General features: G+C 39.3%; 1 protein-coding gene across 1 annotated transcript in view; it reads right to left on the bottom strand.

The window, feature by feature from the left end:
* Window positions 1-18,962, bottom strand: part of PRKAR2B (protein kinase cAMP-dependent type II regulatory subunit beta) — a 78,654-nt gene that overhangs the window by 36,058 nt on the left and 23,634 nt on the right. Inside the window, exon 2 of the mRNA XM_057364527.1 lies at window positions 13,887-13,922. Coding sequence (XP_057220510.1) covers window positions 13,887-13,922 — 36 coding nt within the window. The remainder of the gene's footprint in view (window positions 1-13,886; window positions 13,923-18,962) is intronic.

The raw sequence follows: 18,962 nt of genomic DNA, 5'->3' as shown, positions 1-18,962 counted from the left end.
TCATTTTGTGCAGAACACAGAATGAAAACATTTGGAGGTTAAAGCCCTCTAAAATTATGACGCTAAACATTTGTTTGTTAGAAATGTGCATGCACATCCCTGATGACTGGTAACAAACTGCTTCCATTGATCCAGCCAGCCCAAGGTTACATTATTCCCTTCTCTTAATCCCCTAGGCGTGCTCTGCCCACCTGCATCAATGTGCAATTTCATAATCCTGTCATTAAAATGTGATGATTTTACTTCAGGGAGGAAGGACAGTGGTAGTCCTTACTTTGCAGTCATGAAACCAACACAAGGAAGCAAAATGGAGGAGTTTCATTAAAAAGAAGTATTCATTAAAAATGGTAGCATGGGGATGTAAATGCAGGGTTSCTGCCGGCACCACTCGTGTGATAAATGCACTAAGAAACCCAGTCATTGGATGTGATTGCAGTCTATAAATAGAGACAATTCCAATTGCTCATAGAAATAATGCCTTTGCAAATGATCCCTCAGTCRTGTTGTGTTTTGATTAAAGAGTCCTGCATGAGAAGTGTGAAATGAACAGAAATGCCCCTGAAATTTGCTTCCTCTCTTGCACAATACMACCACATTCCACCTCAATCTCCACCCAACCGAGCACCTTCATTCTCATTCAAATCGATGGGACAGAATTAGTACGTCTCAAAAATAAGGCCTAGGCCTGAATATAAAGGTTTAAAAATTCATGACAGAAAATGTAACTCAAAATCAGTCACTTCCAACCTCTGGTAACAGGGKTTTTTTTTACTTAATAGTTCAACCTTAATGCAAAGATTTTAATGATAAATTTTAAAGCTATTTTGTCACATATAGAGTCCTTAAATAAGAAGTCACCTAACAYTGAAAATTATTTTGCTTCAGGCTTGAAAATGTGACAGGTATTGAAAGAACTTTGTTCCACCTCCAAAAAAGAATAACATTATGGTCAGAAGTGAATCACAAAATATTACATCCTAAGAATTATTTGCCAGAAATTTATGGATATACCAGAATTATGAGAATTACTGGCATTTTTCAGTAATCAAAGTTACATAAGTCCAGTTACCTAAACAATCAGAATCATTATGGTTGGAAAAGTCCTCCAAGATCATCAAGTTCAACCTTTGACCTAATATCACCATATCCACTAAACATATCACAGTGTCCCACATCAATTCATTTTTTCGGCACTTACAGGGGTAGGGATTCCACCACTTCCCTTGGCAGCCTGTGCCAACGCTTCACCACTCTTCAAGTGAAGTATTTTTTCCCAAAATCCTATGTATAACTCCCCTGGTACACCAYTGCCCTTTTCTGGACATGCTCCAGCACCTCAATGTCTTTGTCGTAGTGAAGRGCCCAAAACTGAACACTGTTGTGTCCTTGCCAGGGCCAAGTACAGGAGGAAAGAGTTTTTCAATAGAATAAGAACATTCTGTAACTCAATAAACATTTCATTTTGTGTGTGTGTGTGTGTGTGTGTGTGTGTGAAAGGTAAAGCTGTCACACACTCAAAAAATTTGCAATTCAAACAAAGCATTTCAAACAAGTGTCAGGGCACTATATCACTATTTCAAGTGGTTTCCCCCACAACTTGACCAGCAAAATAAAAAAGAAAAATTTAAAAATAATTAGGGAAATCATTGTCACAACAACTGACAGAGAAGCCAGTTGGCAACCCTGAGCCTCTGAGGTCTACTCAGAAAGAAAACATGTAAGAAATGTAATTWAAAAAGTTAGAATACATAAATGAATGATAGCATCTGACAAAATGGCTTATAGCTTTTAGGGAAATACAGCAAATTTTCCTTTACATTACACATTAATGTTCCACTTAAAGCATCTCTCTACACCAGCAGTTACACGCTCTATTTTGCTAGGTTTAACCGATTTAAAAAGCTACAAAACATAAACTATAAGGTTGTGTTTCATTCAGTTAAGTGCTTTACRTGAAAATTTCTCAGGACAGCTTTTTGTTCTGTCTTAGGTGACAGTAATATTCCAATATTGCGCGGGTTAGAGCATCTACAGGAATTAAATTATTCCTGTTACTTTRAAGTTTAAATCTACAGTTTCTTGCCCATTCCACAGTCTAGTTGTGTGCAGAATGTTTTAAGCAAATGGCATTCCGAGTCAGGTGTGAGGATACCACGAACTGCACAATCACATCAGTAGGTACAGAACATCAGTGATGTACACAGTTAACACCTGTGTCAGACTGCAGCAAACCAGCCTGGAATGGCAGGCAGCCTTTGTCTCCTTTATGCAGCAAGCTTTTATAGCATCACGCGTTCTCATCTTCCCTTTCAGGGCAGGTTTTCTGCAGAGACGGGAACGCGCACAGAGCAGGCAGCGAGGATGTCTCACACCCAGCACGCGCTGCTGCTGGGCACTTGTGGTAGGCGTATCACAAAGGGYTTGAAATCCCACTTAATTGTTCTTTTTGACTGCAAAAAGCGYCGGCTTCCTACTCCTCTCTTCCAGGCCCTTACCAACCCAGCATATCAGCCACTGTCACACTGTGCTGCTCCTGCCTCTGCTCTGCTGCTGTGGCAGTTGCGTGACCGCAGCTCTCCGACACTCCTTTTAGTATTGTTCAACACCATACTTCACACGTGGGCTGTGTTTCTTGAACTGACCCATAAGAGCTGTACCACTTTCCCTTCTTTTTTCTTGCAACAGACCAGCTTCTTGGATGGCATATTACAGAAAAAAAACTCTGCTGGTCCAGTAAGACCCATACATATTAGGCTGGACAATGGGGCACCCTATACTCGTGTTCTTCCTACACCGTTTGACTTGTACAGCCAAGAAATTCGATTAACAAAATGTAGACTCTTCACCAACATATTCATGTCGTTGGGTGCTACTGAACCACGATGACAATTTAGATTCTGTGCTGTAATTTCTCACAAACAAACTGATCCTAGGAGCCCACCTTGGGAAGATCTTTTAGATTAGGATCTCATCTTTTCCAGTACAATTATGCCACACAGTAGGCATAAGTATTTCGCTTTTTCATTCCTACTGTCTTGCATTTAAAGCATTCCTTCACACTAACCATGAGAAAATATGATTGATTCTGTGATATGCTGTTCTGGGTTAAGGTTTCTCCTTTTGTTTCCCTTCTTGGGGAATTTTTCTTTCCCATTTTGTTGCTGGGACACACTGATTGCCAGGTCATCCTTTTGATGGCAGGGCGATTAGTAAAGACAATAGGACCCACACCCCACCCAGATTCTTGCTAAGTACTGGGAGGGTGTGTGTGTGGGTGTGGTGGTGGTGGATAACTATATATCCTGCCCTGCTTGGCTCAGAGAGTGGGTTGGCCTGCTACCTGTGGAGCAGAGCTCGACTGCTCTTTTCTGCGGAGCCCAACTGCTCTTTTCTGCAGAGCCCAGCATCTCCGCTTGTTGTTTCCTGTTTGCTGCACTGTGATCTTCTGCCCCTGTGCCTTGCCTGGGACCCCTGAGATTCGTGCTGCAGTGGTTAAAGGAGCACCGAGATAGGCGTTTCCGCTGTGAGTTTGCAGAGGAACTTTTTCTCCATCCATCTCTGCTGGTTTGTGCCTGTCCTTGGCCAYGTGGGAGATCTGGGTGTATCTCTGCGTGAGGCTGTCACTGGTGTTGTGACTGGGCTGGTTGTTGCTATTGTTGTTATTACTTATTTCACTTCGTTATACATACTAGTAAAAACTGTTATTCCCTTTTCCCCATATTCTTGCCTGAAAGCCCGTGATTTTTCAAAGCTATAATAATTCGGAGGGAAGGCAGGGTCATAACCACCACTCCAAGGGGGTCCCTGCCTTTATTGGCCAAACACCTGTCTTTCAAACCAAGAATATGTCTAAAAATCCTACAGAACAGTAGGTAAGTATTATACAGGAAAACATTTCTGMTATGTTCTTTGTAAATACATACAMACATATTTTTGTCTGCTGTTGGCTGATTCTTTGACTTTATCTACTTGAACGTAAAACCCCAAACTTGTGATGATGGGCATTCTCTAGGAACTTGTTCCCAAACGGATAGCATAAATCAGTGGTTCTTTTAAAATAAAAAATAAGATTAGAGCTTATCCTCTCAGGAAAATGAGGAAAATGCCCAAAAAAAAATAGTGTCCTGCATGACTATCTTTGATGTTAGTATATTATTATGATGATATATTACTATACATATTACTATGATGGCATAGACCAAAAAATGAACAAAAGAGTAGGTGTACTCAGCTCTGGACCAACTAGAATAGGTGTGAGAGTAGTTCCAAAAGCAATGCTAGCAGGAGAAAGACAGATGTCTTTTCCTATTGCTCACTGGCAAGAGTATGASGGAGTAGAAAGTAATTATTGTTTAGGACTTTCAGTGTTCTAAGTCCCCCAGCTCAGAGAGCACAATTTTGTTACAGTATAGCTCCAATCTGAAGGTGTATTTCCAACACTCAGACTGCGATATCAGGAGAGAAAAAGGCTGATAAGTAGGCGTTGAATTTGTGCCTTAAAAGATGCGCTCATCACCTACTAGACTGCATGCAAAACAATGTTAAGGATATAAACTTCCAATTTTGTTGCAGTGTGTAGCTGATGTTCAGTGTGAAAACATAGTTTCAAAGACTGACTGAAGCTTTTGAGTTYAGACTGATTGCAGTCCCTCTTCTCTGACTGGTTATTTGAAACTGAATCTCCACAGTTTCATTATTTCCTTGCCTATTGAGAGGAAAAAGAATTTGTGTTTCCATGCAATCTCAGGTTTAACAAGCCTACACAAGGCTTTAACATTTCCATTTAATATCTCCTCTGACAAGTTCATTTTTCTTTATTTTCTCATGGACCTCTATTTCCTATTCTATGTAACAAATACATACAATTTTCCTCATGAGTGGATTGTGCCATTGTAGTGGAGAAAAATTGTAGCAATTTTTCATTCTGGCATATTCATAGTAATTCTTCACAATAATTGTGAAGACATCAGAAATCATTCTTCTTCACTTTCACACAAAATTGTTAAAAGAACAGGAAAAGGAATTATTCACCTTAATCCTTTAAGGATGCATTCACAATAAYACAACAAATCTTTCTAATTTTTAAACTTCATTTTGCTCTAAAGAAGAAAAGGGATTTAATTTGGGCAAGAGAGCTTTAAGGAAGAAAAAAAAATTATATATTTATCCAGAAAAAATTCTGAAACAAACTCAGGAGACACTATCAAAATCATGTTCAGTTCTTCAGAGATTTTCTTGCAAATTTTATGCTAGAAAGCCATGTATACTCTGCCTCACACACACATGAACAGCCCTGCCATACAAGGGCCAGATTTCTCAGAGCAAAGATTTTTAATGTATTTATGTAGAAGAAAAAGCAAGATCTGAAAGGAGAAAACAGGCATTGCCTGGTGTGAAAGAAAGCAAATCTGGTTCCATGCTAGCAACAAAACTTGGAAGTAGCAGTGCTTGGCTGGTAAAATGTCCAACACAGAAGTATGAATGGCTTTGGAGGCACTTAAGGACATACTGAAGAGACAAAATACTGGTTTCAGAGATCTTTATCCTATAGTTCTTTCCATGAATAGACTTTCTGTATCCTCCAAACCAGACATTGGAGAAGAGTACCTGAGAGATCTATGATAAAGAACTGAACCAAAGATACTGTGGAACTGAATTATATAAAAGCAGAATGATGGGTGCAGGAAAGMGGGAACATTTCATGGCAAGACAGCCTTGGGCTTGCATTTTGACATAGGACACTTTGCTTAAAAACTGCTTAAACACTGCAGGATTCAGTGCTTCCTGCTTTCCACAAAACATGGAAATTACATGGAGCATTTAGAAAGCAAAACATAAGGCTGTTCATTTYATACAACATGCATAAATGGAACCTCGTCTTTTAAACAACGTAGTGTTCAGCAAAGGTGTTTAAATATATTATTTCCCCCTTCCTTTCTACAGTATTTAAACGAACCAATACTTGCCAAATACTAAGCCAAACTTGAAAGTCAAAGGCCAAGCCATTYGTATTATGGTGCTGTACAAGAAAACTTGCTAAATAAAATGTTCCACAAATACTGTTACTCCATTTTGAACAACTCGCCATGTAAAACATGCCTTGTCTTACTCATCTTTTGTCCTTCCTATAGCRTGAAAGTCAAAGCACATGAAGTCACAGATGGAATGGAATGTTTTGGAAAACTGGTAAGCAGATACAGATGGTATTTGGATACTGGTTTTGCAAGTATCTGATACTGCRGATACTGGTGAGCCGACAGATTCATGCTCTATCAGTTACAGCAGAGGGAGAATACCTCCCTAACCTAAGTGTGGAAGAATAATATAGCACAACAACCAAAGAGAAGCTTATCTTTCAGACACAGATACTGAAATATTTTAKAGAAAAAAGATCAGAACTATTAAATAATGACTATCAATACACACCCACTCCAAATCCTTYCTCTTTTGGCAACATGCATACATTCTTGTTCAAAAAAATAACAGGTATTTTATTTGCTTCAAAATCATGAGTTATGGGCTGGAAAGGAGAATTGGAGGCTAAAAAAAATTGTTTTAAAGGAATTGGTCAGTCAGTCTAACAACTTGAAACCTTCTAGGATGTCTGAGCTCTTCCTCAAACTGGCTGGGCAAGAAGCCATTAGGACAAATTTGATTCACATTTCAATACCAATCTCTGGTTTGTGTTTCATATGTCTGAAACAAGACCAGCCCAAATAGTTAAAAAAATGACAATGATTAATTTTATTGATTCAAAACCACATGCAGAACGCTTTCCAAAGCTAGCATTAAGACAGCAAGAAAAACTACAATTTCCCATAAAGGKGGATACAAAGTAATTTGTGAGCTCAAAACACAACACTCCTAGTTTCTAAAAAAATAACTGCTATCTAGCTTTAACAACTTGTCCAATTTAAAAATGATTACTCTGTACATTTTATCAGTTTATAAAAGGCARTCAAGAAATATGCAATTGCAAGGAMATCTAAACAAACACAGAAATACAGAGGAAATTTCAATAAATCATCCAAACCATCTATCTAAATCATCTACACACTGCTGCAGTACGAACTACACCTCTATTCCTTCAAGAAAAGGTCTTACCTTCCCTTAAACTTCTGAGATAACTGAGCATTCCTATGCAGTTTAGTCTATTTCTTTACTAAGTATATAGTCAGAGAGTTTTCCCTGAAGCATAGCCTAAATATTAGTGTGTGTGAAAATTATGCCAATTGCTATTTGTTTATTTCCTTCATTCCCTGCCACCTCCTYGGGACAAATATCGAGAGCCCTCTCTGTAGCAACCTATCCCAGAGCACAGGCTTAGGTACTTACTCCCACCATCTCCCTCTCTCCCTTCTCTTGCCTTTTTTCCTCCCTTCTTCCACCACCTCAAACTATGACCACCTCAAACTTATAGTATGCATCTACTAAATCTCTTCTACTTTTATTAAGGTTAAAGTGTTATGATAAAACAGCTTAAATATAGCTGTATCTAAAACCTGGCATGACATTAATTTGAACAGTTCACCTATTTCTGTAACTCAGCTCCATAAATGGGCTTTGAAAAATCCATATTCAACCTCTGCTGATCATGTATACAAGGAAACACTTTGATACAACTRGCTGGAATCCATGCTTCAGGTTTTGGAGTTTTCAAAGAGGAATAAATGAATGTTGAATGTGAACCACTTTAAAAGTTCCTGAAGTAATGCAGAGATAGCCCAAATTTTGTTTTCCTTTGAAMAAGAATGCTACTGTCCAGCTACACACTGTAGTATGGAAAAGTTTTGGCATACGACCAATGCAATCAAGAGAAGAAAAATCTGTCACTAGAACAGCCAAAAAAACTGAATGAGGAAGGAGGCAGAAGAGCTCTGAGCACACAAGCTCTTCTTCACACCATCATCAAAAACAACAAATCTCAAGGTGATAACAGGACAGGAATAAGTACTACCAAGTTTAACATCATGATGCTATTTATCAGACATTCTGAATGAAAACAGTGGTTAGGAGTGGAGGCAAATGTGCATGCTCTTTAAGCATCCCTAGACCTATGTTAATACTTCATTTTTCTACAGGAACTTTTCTCAAATTGMCAGAAAATATAAGAGGAAACAAGAGCAAATTAAACTCTTGTWTTTGTGATTGCCTCATTTGCAGCAGTAGTGCAAGAAAAACTAAAGAAAGGAAGCTGGATCACAGTTTCTACCACTAACTTTCCACAGACCCAGAGGTGTTGTGGGGCAGACCACTGAAATCAGTTCTTCATTCCCAAGGGTTAAAGAGTCAGCAGTGTGCCCTGGTAGCCAGGAGGGCCAAGAGTGTCCTGAGGGCATCAGGGACAGCATCACCAGCTGGCCAAGGGAGGGGATTGTCCCGCAAGTGCTGGGGGCAGCTGTGGGTGCCTCAACACAATAAAGATCTAAAACTGTTAAAGAAGAGGGTGACCAGTAACAGGRCCCAAAGGRAGGKCATGAAGCTGTGCCAGGGAGGTTTAGGGTAGACATTAAGAAAACTTCCTTCACCCAGAGGGYGGCTGGGCAATAAACAGGCTCCCCAGAGAAGTGGTCAYACACAGCACCAAGTGTGACGGAGTTCAAGAAGTGTTTGGACAGCACTCYCAGGCACAGGGTGTGACTCTTGGGGTGTCCTGTGCTGGGACAGGAGTTGTACTTTGCTGCCAGCTCAGGATGTTCTATGCTACGTGTGCTTTCAGCAGGACCAGGAGCAGACTGAAGCCCAACACTCTCCCTGATCCAGTGCTCTGAGGTGCCTGCAGCTCCATGCACCACAGCCTTMTTGTGACACAGCAAAGGATTCGAGTGTTACACTGACAGTAATGTTACAAGGACCAGGACAAGGCACAATGCGCCTTCTTTACTGTGCTCTGCAATGTAGATACACTCTCAAATTCTGACAGCATTTTTTCYTTTGGTTTCCCTCACCATGACAATGGCAGCCTTAATTCTTAACTGTGTTTTAGTATTACATAGCACTGTATGTCAGCTATGTCCTTGCTTATTTGAGAAATGTGATTCATTGGGTATTTTAAATTTTGGATTAACTACATGTGTGTTACGAACAAAAGTGAAGCCAACGTCATTTCAGTTCAGTTTGGGGGTTATGCATCACTCAGAACAAGCAGAACCAGCAATTCTTCTGGAAGAATTGGAATTCCTGGTTCATCAGTAAAGTTCTTTATTCTTCTGTCTTTTGTCACCTGGCATGTTCTACAACAACACTGCATCCTACCTGAGCATTTCAAAGGGGACTTTACAGTTACTTCAATTTTGGTACGACCCCAGCTTCTGCCTTACTCTATAAAAGGGAATAGCACTTCATTKCAGTAAGCTGCCTTTCTCTGACAATTTTAAATATGCCACAGGAAAGTGGGTGCCAATCTTTTTAAGAAAAACTCAATATAGTTGAGTTGATTGAAAATCACAAGAGAAATATTGTTCCTAGGGACATTTTCTATTCTTGGCTAGCAACGTCAATTTGTTCTTCCTAAATACTTGTTTATATTTAACCATTGAATTTAACATCACCTATGCCCTTCCATGCTTATAGTTTCAGAAAGCAATTAGCCATTCCTTCACTAATGGGACTAATGTGGTCTAAATGAAGTAAAATTCACCATGTTTCTTAAGTATATTGTCATGCTTCCTGTAGGAATTATTAAATTGAAAAGTAGCAGTGATATATATAAATGCTGCTGTGGGCWTGACTAATCCAGTCCACACAATGGTTCAGGATACTGCACACCGAAACTTTTATTTCGTCACTTTCTTCCTAACGACACCTTACACAAAGAAGAATKAATTGTTCTGGCAAATTTGCTCCCAGATTTTCCCCTGTATGAGGCTGCACAGAACCTCCCTCACCCTATCTGAAGGGGTGCCAAAATGCAGGTGCCTCTCATACACCAGGCAGAGGTGTGAGCCCGTGTGTCAGACACAGGGAGAGCTGGGAGCAGCCATGGGATGAGGGTGCAGCCAGCCAGGGCAGGAAGAGCTGGTGACTCCATGGTCAGCCCTGCAATGTGCCCTGTGTGGGGTGAAGCGTGCAGGCGTCTGTCCGGTCTCTGATGTGGTGGCACCACCCTGCTCCCAGCTATGCAGCTACAACACCTGCAGGTCCAGCCCACCACCGATGTAATCACTGCTCAAGTGATGCTGTAAAGCCCTCTCCAWCTTGCTTGTGAAGTGTTTCACTGTGTGTATGTAGTATTTTGGTTTAGGAAATAYCTAAATTTAAGCTTATTATGCAGTAAACCCGTGCTGGTTTTGTTGCATTATTCTAAGCTACTGACAGTGTTTAATGAGATAGTTTACTTGTTTATCCATCTGTCATGGTTTAATGGAAATTAAAATTATCATAGCAAGATAAGTATCTCATCCATTGCAAGAAATTATCTGTCTATATTCAGAAACGGCATCTCTTGGCTACCTCAGCTTGTTCAGGAATTTCTAGTAATTCTTCACCTCATGAACAACATTCACAACTTTCTCCTCCACTTCATGCTGCTTCTACCTCCATGCTCCCCTTTTTCCCACATCCAACTCTCTTGATTGCTTCAACAGTTGTTTTCCTTTCTCTTCATCTTAGTGCCAGCCGATTTTAAAAGAAAAATTAAGGATTAACTACTTGCAGCTGTCTCATTGTTCGTTCTAGCTCTATAAAATATTTTTAATCTCCTCTTCTTGTTAATTCCTCTTTTTAAGAGTGTGATATCTATTATTCTTTGTGCATAGCCTAGAACAATGGAGTGCATTATTAACTAGCYCATGAGTAGCTGTGTCACCAGCACTATGGTATTTGTGTATTTTATGTATAGAGCCTACATTGCATACATACACATAAGTATTAATAAATACACATCAGAGATACCAAATTAGCTAGCTCAATAAATTTTAATAACTGGAATTCAAGAACAGTTAATTTATCCTAGCTTACTTCTGCTTTTTCCCTGTACATACCAATGACAGTACATTAATACATTCACAGCATGTTAACAGGAACAGCTGTTAAATAATAAATGCTGTAATGTATTATTTTCAGTAGGTGCTTCAGCAATTAAACTCGGGGTGTTTAACTAGCTCATTCCTAGCTCAGTTAGGAAAAATAACTACACCTTATGCAACCAAGTAAAATACTAGGCATAGCCCAAAGAATAACAGAAATATCAAGATATCAGATATTTTGTTCTCTGTGAGGAAATATTGCACACCAATGCAAGCCAACACACCAGAACCTTATGCATTCCTGTTTTATTTCAATCAATCCACCCTCACACAGCACAGCTCCCAGGTGTGTGCAATAGACGTAGAGACAGCCTATGGGCAGAGKCAGGACAAAAAGGGACCCTGAAGTCACACACCCTGAGAACCAATCTGCAGTGTCAGTAGATCAGATGCAGTATGAAACCACATTCTACAGCCAAATCTCCAAATATCTACCACTAGCTYGGAGTAATATTCACCAGAAGAAAATCTTCAAAAGCACTCAAGAATCAACAATCTTGCACATTTCACATTTTAAAATAACTCTTGGCTAAACAGCCTAAAATTAAAAGGAAATCATATTTAAGGTTAAAAAACCCTACATTTCATTTGCTCTGCCTACATACTACATATGTCATTTCCCAAACATGGGAATCAGCTTTGACTACAGAAGGCTTTTAAGCTACCAAACATAAGAAAACCCCCAAACTCAACAGCTGCTATCAAGCATTTAAAGATACTTGCAAGRTATCTTGATTGCCTTAATCTACACAAGCAATTGTTGATTTTAGAAAAGAATTTTGTAAAATAATGGTTAGGAACTGCAAACATCCCTGTGAAATGTTTGTATTATCAGCATAGTCTGGTTTATATTTTTAATTTTATGTTTTATCAATGAAGTTTCTTAAATGTACTTTCCCTCTCAGACAACCATTTATCATTTTAGAAGAAAAATAAGGACTATCATTGTTCACAGGYTTTCTTATTTGAACAGTACTAAAGCTTTCAGTAGCTTAATAAAATAGTACATATACTAAACTGCAGTATTACCTTATTTCAGCTTGAAATGTCTTCACATGATTTACATCTGGACAATACTACACCACCTGACTTATTATTCTGAATTAGATAACTATTTTATGTCTCCACAACAAGACCAAAATACATGAAATATTAACTGCCCGCAGAGATTATTTCCCCAATAATTGCACCAAAATTTCAGACTTATAACATGTTTTTGGTTTCCTTTAAAAAATAAATGTTAATTGTATATTAAAGAAACATTAAGAATAATTGATAGGGGTTTTTTTGTGTGTGAGTATTAGCTTTTCAAACAATCAAACTCTCTGAATGCAAAAGCTTATCATACATCTGTTAAAAGGACTGCATTCATTAACGTCAGCTATCAATCAGTCACAGTAGATGTCTCCTTAAAACACAAAATGTGATTTGCATAGAGCCCTGCTCACTGTTACTGAGCACTAGTTAACGAATCATTCTTTTCATTTCAAGCTACAGTACCTCGTGAAGTATTACCATTACTTAAGACATGAGAATATTTGGAATTAATTACATTTTCTTACTTTGTGCTACATAAGTGAGGGTGGTGAGGCACTGGCACAGGTTGTCCAGAGAAGCTGTGGATGCCCCATCCCTGGGAGTGTTCAAGGCCAGGCTGGATGGGGCTCCACTGGTCTAGTGGAAGGTGTCCCTGTCAGTAGCAGGGGATTGGAACTGGGTGATCTTTAAGGTCCCTTCTGACCCAAACCATTGTGTGATTCCATGATATGCTACACACCAATCCTGCAAACCTCCTTTTTTCTTTACGTTTCCTCAGTAATCCTGTAGTATTTTTACATTGACAAGGAACTACCTGACTGAGGTTGAAAYTAGCAAAACTAGAAGTCTGGATAGACTTACTGAATTATGAAATACATTTATTAAAAATTACTTGAAGTTGAAAACAAAGAGCATTTTATATCCGGATGTTAAACTTAGCATATTGAACTGGCAAGGAACAGCTCACATCTCCTGCTCTTCTGACTCTTATGAGTCAGTCATGAGTCTCATTGCATTTCATGGTGACTTTTATGACACATTTTCAGATTCAAGGTACTTTAAACCAGTAAGACTGGCCTTGAGCCTCACACTTCAGGAGGAAAAAACCMTCAAAAATGAAGCCTAAAGGATATGACACAGCAGAACAGTAAGAAAAKGTCAAGAATATGAACTTCTAATGATACATAATTTGGAGGGATCAGTTACATGTAATGTAAACAGAGTCCTYGGAGCCAGCAAGGGCCAAGTTAACTTGAAGAATACAGAAATCATCACCAGGAGAGGCACGTGCACCCCCAGCACAACCACCACCACCACAGAAATGGTGCTGCCAGACCTGATCTGCTGCTCCGCACAGCACAACACACCATGCACACAAACCAGCCTGGGTCTGCAAAACAGCAATTTTCAACACAGTTGTGCATTTCCTCATGAGTAGCTGATCACCAAATGGAAATTTCAAATTCAGGTTCTCTGTGAAGTAATCAACCCTGCTTACTTTCAGATTACATTCAGTTCTTGCTTTTAACCTTCAGCCCTGCTAGAACTACAATTTTTTTTTTTTTTTTTTTTTTTTTTTTTNGGGGAGTGAGGAGAACAGCTTCGGTTTCTGACAAATTCCACAGCAACAAGAAGCATTTGTGCAAGTTCTGTGACCTGAAACTTTGGCTACATTTTTCAGTAAAGCAAATAACAAATAAGAAGTTAGCCCAAGTCCATCACCTTTGAAGAACTTTGACTAATGTCATATTAAACTTTACACAACAATCACTGTCAACATAATGTTTCAACTACTACATAGATAAAGAAACTTCAACTCACCGGATGCACGTCTGGTGAATCGGTTTACAGCTGGAGCTGAAAAAAATACAGGATTTTGATTATTACTGTAGTAGTCTAACATGCTTTAAGCATAACAATGTTATTCTTCATTCCAAGTGTGACAACTACAAACATCCAATAAGTATTATTTTTGTATCTTTATAGGAACCCATATGAACACACTTTTACTTTTAAGTAGCTTTGCAGGAGATGGTACATAGTAACTAAAAGCTTTCAAGACCATTTTCAGCTTTCTAAATGTTACTGTTACTTACTGTTGCTTATGACTCCATGTGAAACATTTAGATCTGCATCTCTATTATTTATTGAGTGCACACAAATTGGCATCTTTGAAACAACAACACAAGAAGGGATTTAAAAAATTGAAAAAAAATTTACTTTACTTTTACCAAATGCACCTGTTAGAAATCTAGCACTAAAGAAACTCCTATAGAGAAAAAGACWGATTTGTAATCCCATTAAAAGGTCAACTTTTGCTTTGACTAACCTTTARAACTCCTTTGGTAAGTCAATAACAAGGCCAACCCCCACCAAACCCCAGTGCAAATGTTTTATAGTGCCGTCCTGGCACATCTCCAACTGCATGCTGCAAACATTTGTAATCAGACTCCTGTCTTGTTTCCAACTGGGAGAGACTGCAAAATACAACTTAAAACACATGGCTTTGCCTCCATTTCTAGGTTTACCAGCTTCTTCAAGGGTTATGTGAGATAAAATATATAAATAGTTTTATGTTTTGCCTTCCAAAYACAACCTTCAGCCTTCTCCTAATTAGTAAAAAACACTGGTCTTGAACTCTTCTTTCATGTGTTGCATTRACTGCTGGAATAAACAGCAAGAAGAAAATCTGAATGACCTAATTTCAAATGTGGGCAGCAGCCACATTAAAAATGTATGCCCTTACAGTGCTTATTAATATTCAACCTCAAAAACTGCTTTTCATGTTTACACAGAACTGAAAAATGAAAAATATTGAACTTTTAAATTTTATGCCATTTAATTTTACATGGGAAATATGCATCATGTCTTGAACACCTAAGCCAAGACAAGGAGAAAAAAATTGCTGAGAAAACAGAAGAGACAGTAACAACAGCCTGAGACGCAAACTGACTTCTTATTCCTTTGGGGGCAAAAAAACCAGAGCAAAACTACAATTTCTGAACCACAGTCACAGATGGTTTGTGCAAGCACATACAGGAGTGACAGGTTCAAGTGGCAAAAAAATACACTGGGAAACCCAACTGCAGAGGTTTGGAGTGCCAGTCATGAGGAAGGAACCTCTGGAGAATAAGCTGTTAAAAACCACAAACATATAGATGAGCAAACAAGTAACATAACCAGTGAAGTTATTTTGAAACATGAATTCTAATTCCCCCCAACAATTTTTCTTTTAAATAAAAAGACAAAAAAATGTAGACACATTTTTATCAAAGCAGACACCATATTTTATGCAACCGCTGTTTTGTAATGTGGGGGCTGYTGGATTCCTCAAAACTGCTTATTTTGTCACTACTGTTATGGACTAAATTCATTTCAGGACATCAGTCATGACTGTCACCATCAGATGGCTGAGCTGTTTCCTGAAGCATGTAAATTTGTAGCAGGTCTCAGCAGATGTGCTCATATAAAAAAAATTTGGAATCTGACTTATTTCTAACAAAAAAGCATAAAATAACATTTCACTCCCATCCAAAAGCTTTCCTCAAACTTAGAGGGAGGGCTTTGGCTGTCAGTGCTGTACATAGGCTGTAGATATGAAGATTTAACTCCTCTAGACAGCTACCTCAGCAAATTTTACAAAAAAAAACAAACCAACCAACCAAAAACAAAAGAACATGTAGCACAAAACTAACAATTTGAAACAAGTTACTCACTGTCAAAGAAAAAAGTTCTTTTTCAGCTACATAATTCTAAATTCACTCTTTTATTTGGCTGCAAGGAGCTTATGCAATAGATTTTACAAATTATTTACTTATAGAAAAAAAAAAGGAAAAAAGAGAACCTTGATCTTCAACTATTTTTGAGCTTATGTGAATAATCAGTGTTTCAGYAGAAACCAGACAAAGCCTTCCTGCCCAGACTGGGATTTCATGGAGGTCATCCAAATGTGTTACTGGGAGATTTAAAAGCAGCACCCACAGCTCTCCATTACGGAGCAAGATGAACTACTCTCTATTTTTATGGTAGCAAATCACAATACACTTTTGTTGTCCAGAAAGATGGAAGCCTTAGCATACAAGAAGGTCTCAGATAATAATCAGCCCCTACAGGAATTTAGCTGGAGTTTTCAGTGCAAAACAGATGTTGGATCACCCAGATCACCACAGTGTCTGGCAGGATAAGCACAGTAAGGTGGGYAAAAGAAAGTCTAAGATGCATTTTGCTTGAGGCATAAAACAGATACTAAATTATCTTTCAATCATGTCAGGAGCAGAAAGTCTTGGCTCAGAAACAAATGGACAAATCAATGGCAAAAATATTCAATGARGGATAATAAATGTTCCTCCTGGAGCCAGACAGCATCAGGAACGGCAGAGATACTCCCAGGGAAGAAACACTACTTATTCTGCCTGAGATTATCATCCCTGGATATCTATTTTTTGCCACCATCCTCACTGAGTTCTGAGTTAGGYTGACTCTTAGGTTTGGACTGAGGTGACTGTCCTGATTCACACGGCTCAAGTGAAAGTGGTACCCAGAGAGAMAGGGATGCCAAGAGACAGTCTTGGCACCCAGGTGGAATCACGAGGGCAGCTTTGAAATCCCACTGACAAGACACAGGAATATGGCACTCCAATGCACAGGTTCAAGGCTACACACACATAGGAGTGGTACTTTGGCATTGTGCWCCTCACCCCACTGCTTCAGCTGCTTCCCAGCACTGCTCCCCTCTCTCCTCTCAGGCTCTGTGCTCTGCAGGCTGCCCAAGGACTGCTCCTGCCATGTGAAACCCAGRCAGCCTTGTTGGAGGGTTACCCCATCCCGAATAGCATGCCAGATGCAACACCACTGACACACGCCAGCTCACAGCTCTGGGTCTGCCAGCAGGGCTAAACCTGGGAAGGGAATGGCCTTGAGGCAATACCTATGTGGCTGCTGAAGTTAACTCTATAGACAAAATATAATTAAAGGTTATAGTGACATTGTGCTGATGGCTGGTTGCTAAAAATTATTCGAACAACTTGCTAGAAAAAAAGACATAATAACTTAGAGTGACACACAGCCCCACTAATCTGTGCAAAATGTAGAAGGAACAAAACCCACAGATTGCAAAACYTCACCACTGCAAAATCAGGGATTTTCCCCAATAAAAGATAAAGAGATAGGAAAATAAATTCAGAACATATCCAGTGACATTTAAATTTTTTTGCAGTGTCAGAAAGAATGCTGCACCACAACGAATAATTTAGAGCTGTGCACAGAGAATCTTATTTACAAGCATGGTTTCATTCCAATACTAAATATGACTCTTCGTGTTCTACTTTGTTTCAACCAAAATCTATTACGAAYTTCACAGGGGACAATTATCAGGGGGTGGGGTGGGTCTGTGTAAGACAAATGACAGYGGTCTGTATCCTGATGAAGTTTTGATTAAATTACCATTTGGAAGTGCACAAACCTACATGACATATTCCAGCTGTTTGATCGTTAGCATTGTGTAAGAGACAATTCCAGCATCTGTCACTTGTTGGTAACTGAAATTCATGTGTCAATATCCTTTCTCAGAGAACTGTACAAAAGTAYAGCTTCTAAAATATTTTGGCAATACAGATCAAGCAAATAAACAGAAATAACTGGTAAATTATCAAGAGGGACAGCAATGTTTTAATATATCTATTCACCAAGAATTTAAAAACAACATGAAACATATCCTAAATTTTTCTGCATCACTCAGCAACTGAGTTCTCCTTCCCCACTGTACTTCATGAGCATGAGGCTGACAACACAACAGTCCAAAAAGCAGCATAATTTTGTAAGTAGAGGAGGAAATGGGAGTCTGTGGGGTGGTTTGCAGAGCAGCAAGAGTATGGAGATAATGCTAAGAAAGGATCCTTACCTGCGCATCCTCTAGATGGTTAACCTGCTTTGATAGRCTTAGCTGTCCCTTTTTGCAAACCCACAATTTAAATGTTTTTGCCTCAGGAACTGCCAGAGATGCTTGTGCCATTACTGTCACCTGGAATAAGAAGCTAAACACCTCACAGACATCAGATATGGAGCTTTCCTAAGCAGTCGGGACTGTAAGCCTGGGGTTCAACAAAAGGCTCTGCATATCAGGGGCTGTTAAGGACACGCCTGAGCACTCTGTGACCACCAGACCTGGAAACTGGAGCTTCCTGCAGCTCTGYAAACCACAGCAAAGACATCCCCAGGAGTGCTGCAGAGTGCACAGAGCCCCACGTGTGCCCACGCCAGGGTGAGCAGACCCCACTCTRCAGCTGCTCTGGGGGACAGAGGCCAACAGGGGACAGCTCAGTGTCCTGCACACTCACAGCCACTCAAGGTAATGCTCTTTTAGAGAAAAACACACAAAGCCAAAATGCCTGCTCAGAGTGACAAGGGCTGGCAGGAGATTACTGATTAATCTTCAGTGTTAGTAAAAATAAGAGCACTTTCCACAAGCTTCACTTTCAATTAGCCACTGCCATTTCTTCATATGGTAWAGGACTAACCCCCCTTAAAAGAAAAAAGAAAAACAAAAAACCCTACCAAAACAAATAAACAAAAAAAACCCTCAAAAATTTAACTAGCACGTTTAAAATCTTCACATTTAGCAGCCCATAGCCCCGTCCCCCCCAAATCCATCTTTATTTACAAAGCAGAAATACTGCTAATGTAGCTTAATAAGGGAGAAACATCCACACTGTAGTGTGTCTTCCTTGTGTGGAAAGTGCAAATGCCCCAGGTGAATTTAGGAAACAAATGTCACATCCAAATTATGCCTTTTTTTTTTAATCCTGTTTAGGGCAAAACAGTGTTAAAACTCTCAAGGACCTGAGGTCAATGGGTCAAACCTAGTCCAAATTTGAACAATAGACTGAGAACCAGCTCTCA

Source organism: Malurus melanocephalus, unplaced genomic scaffold, assembly GCF_030028575.1.
Source record: "Malurus melanocephalus ecotype Western Australia unplaced genomic scaffold, MMel_1.1 scaffold_39, whole genome shotgun sequence".
NCBI classification, from domain to species: Eukaryota; Metazoa; Chordata; class Aves; order Passeriformes; family Maluridae; genus Malurus; species Malurus melanocephalus.
The sequence above is the reverse complement of the archived record's forward strand: the minus strand, read 5'-3'. Positions and strand labels throughout refer to the sequence as shown.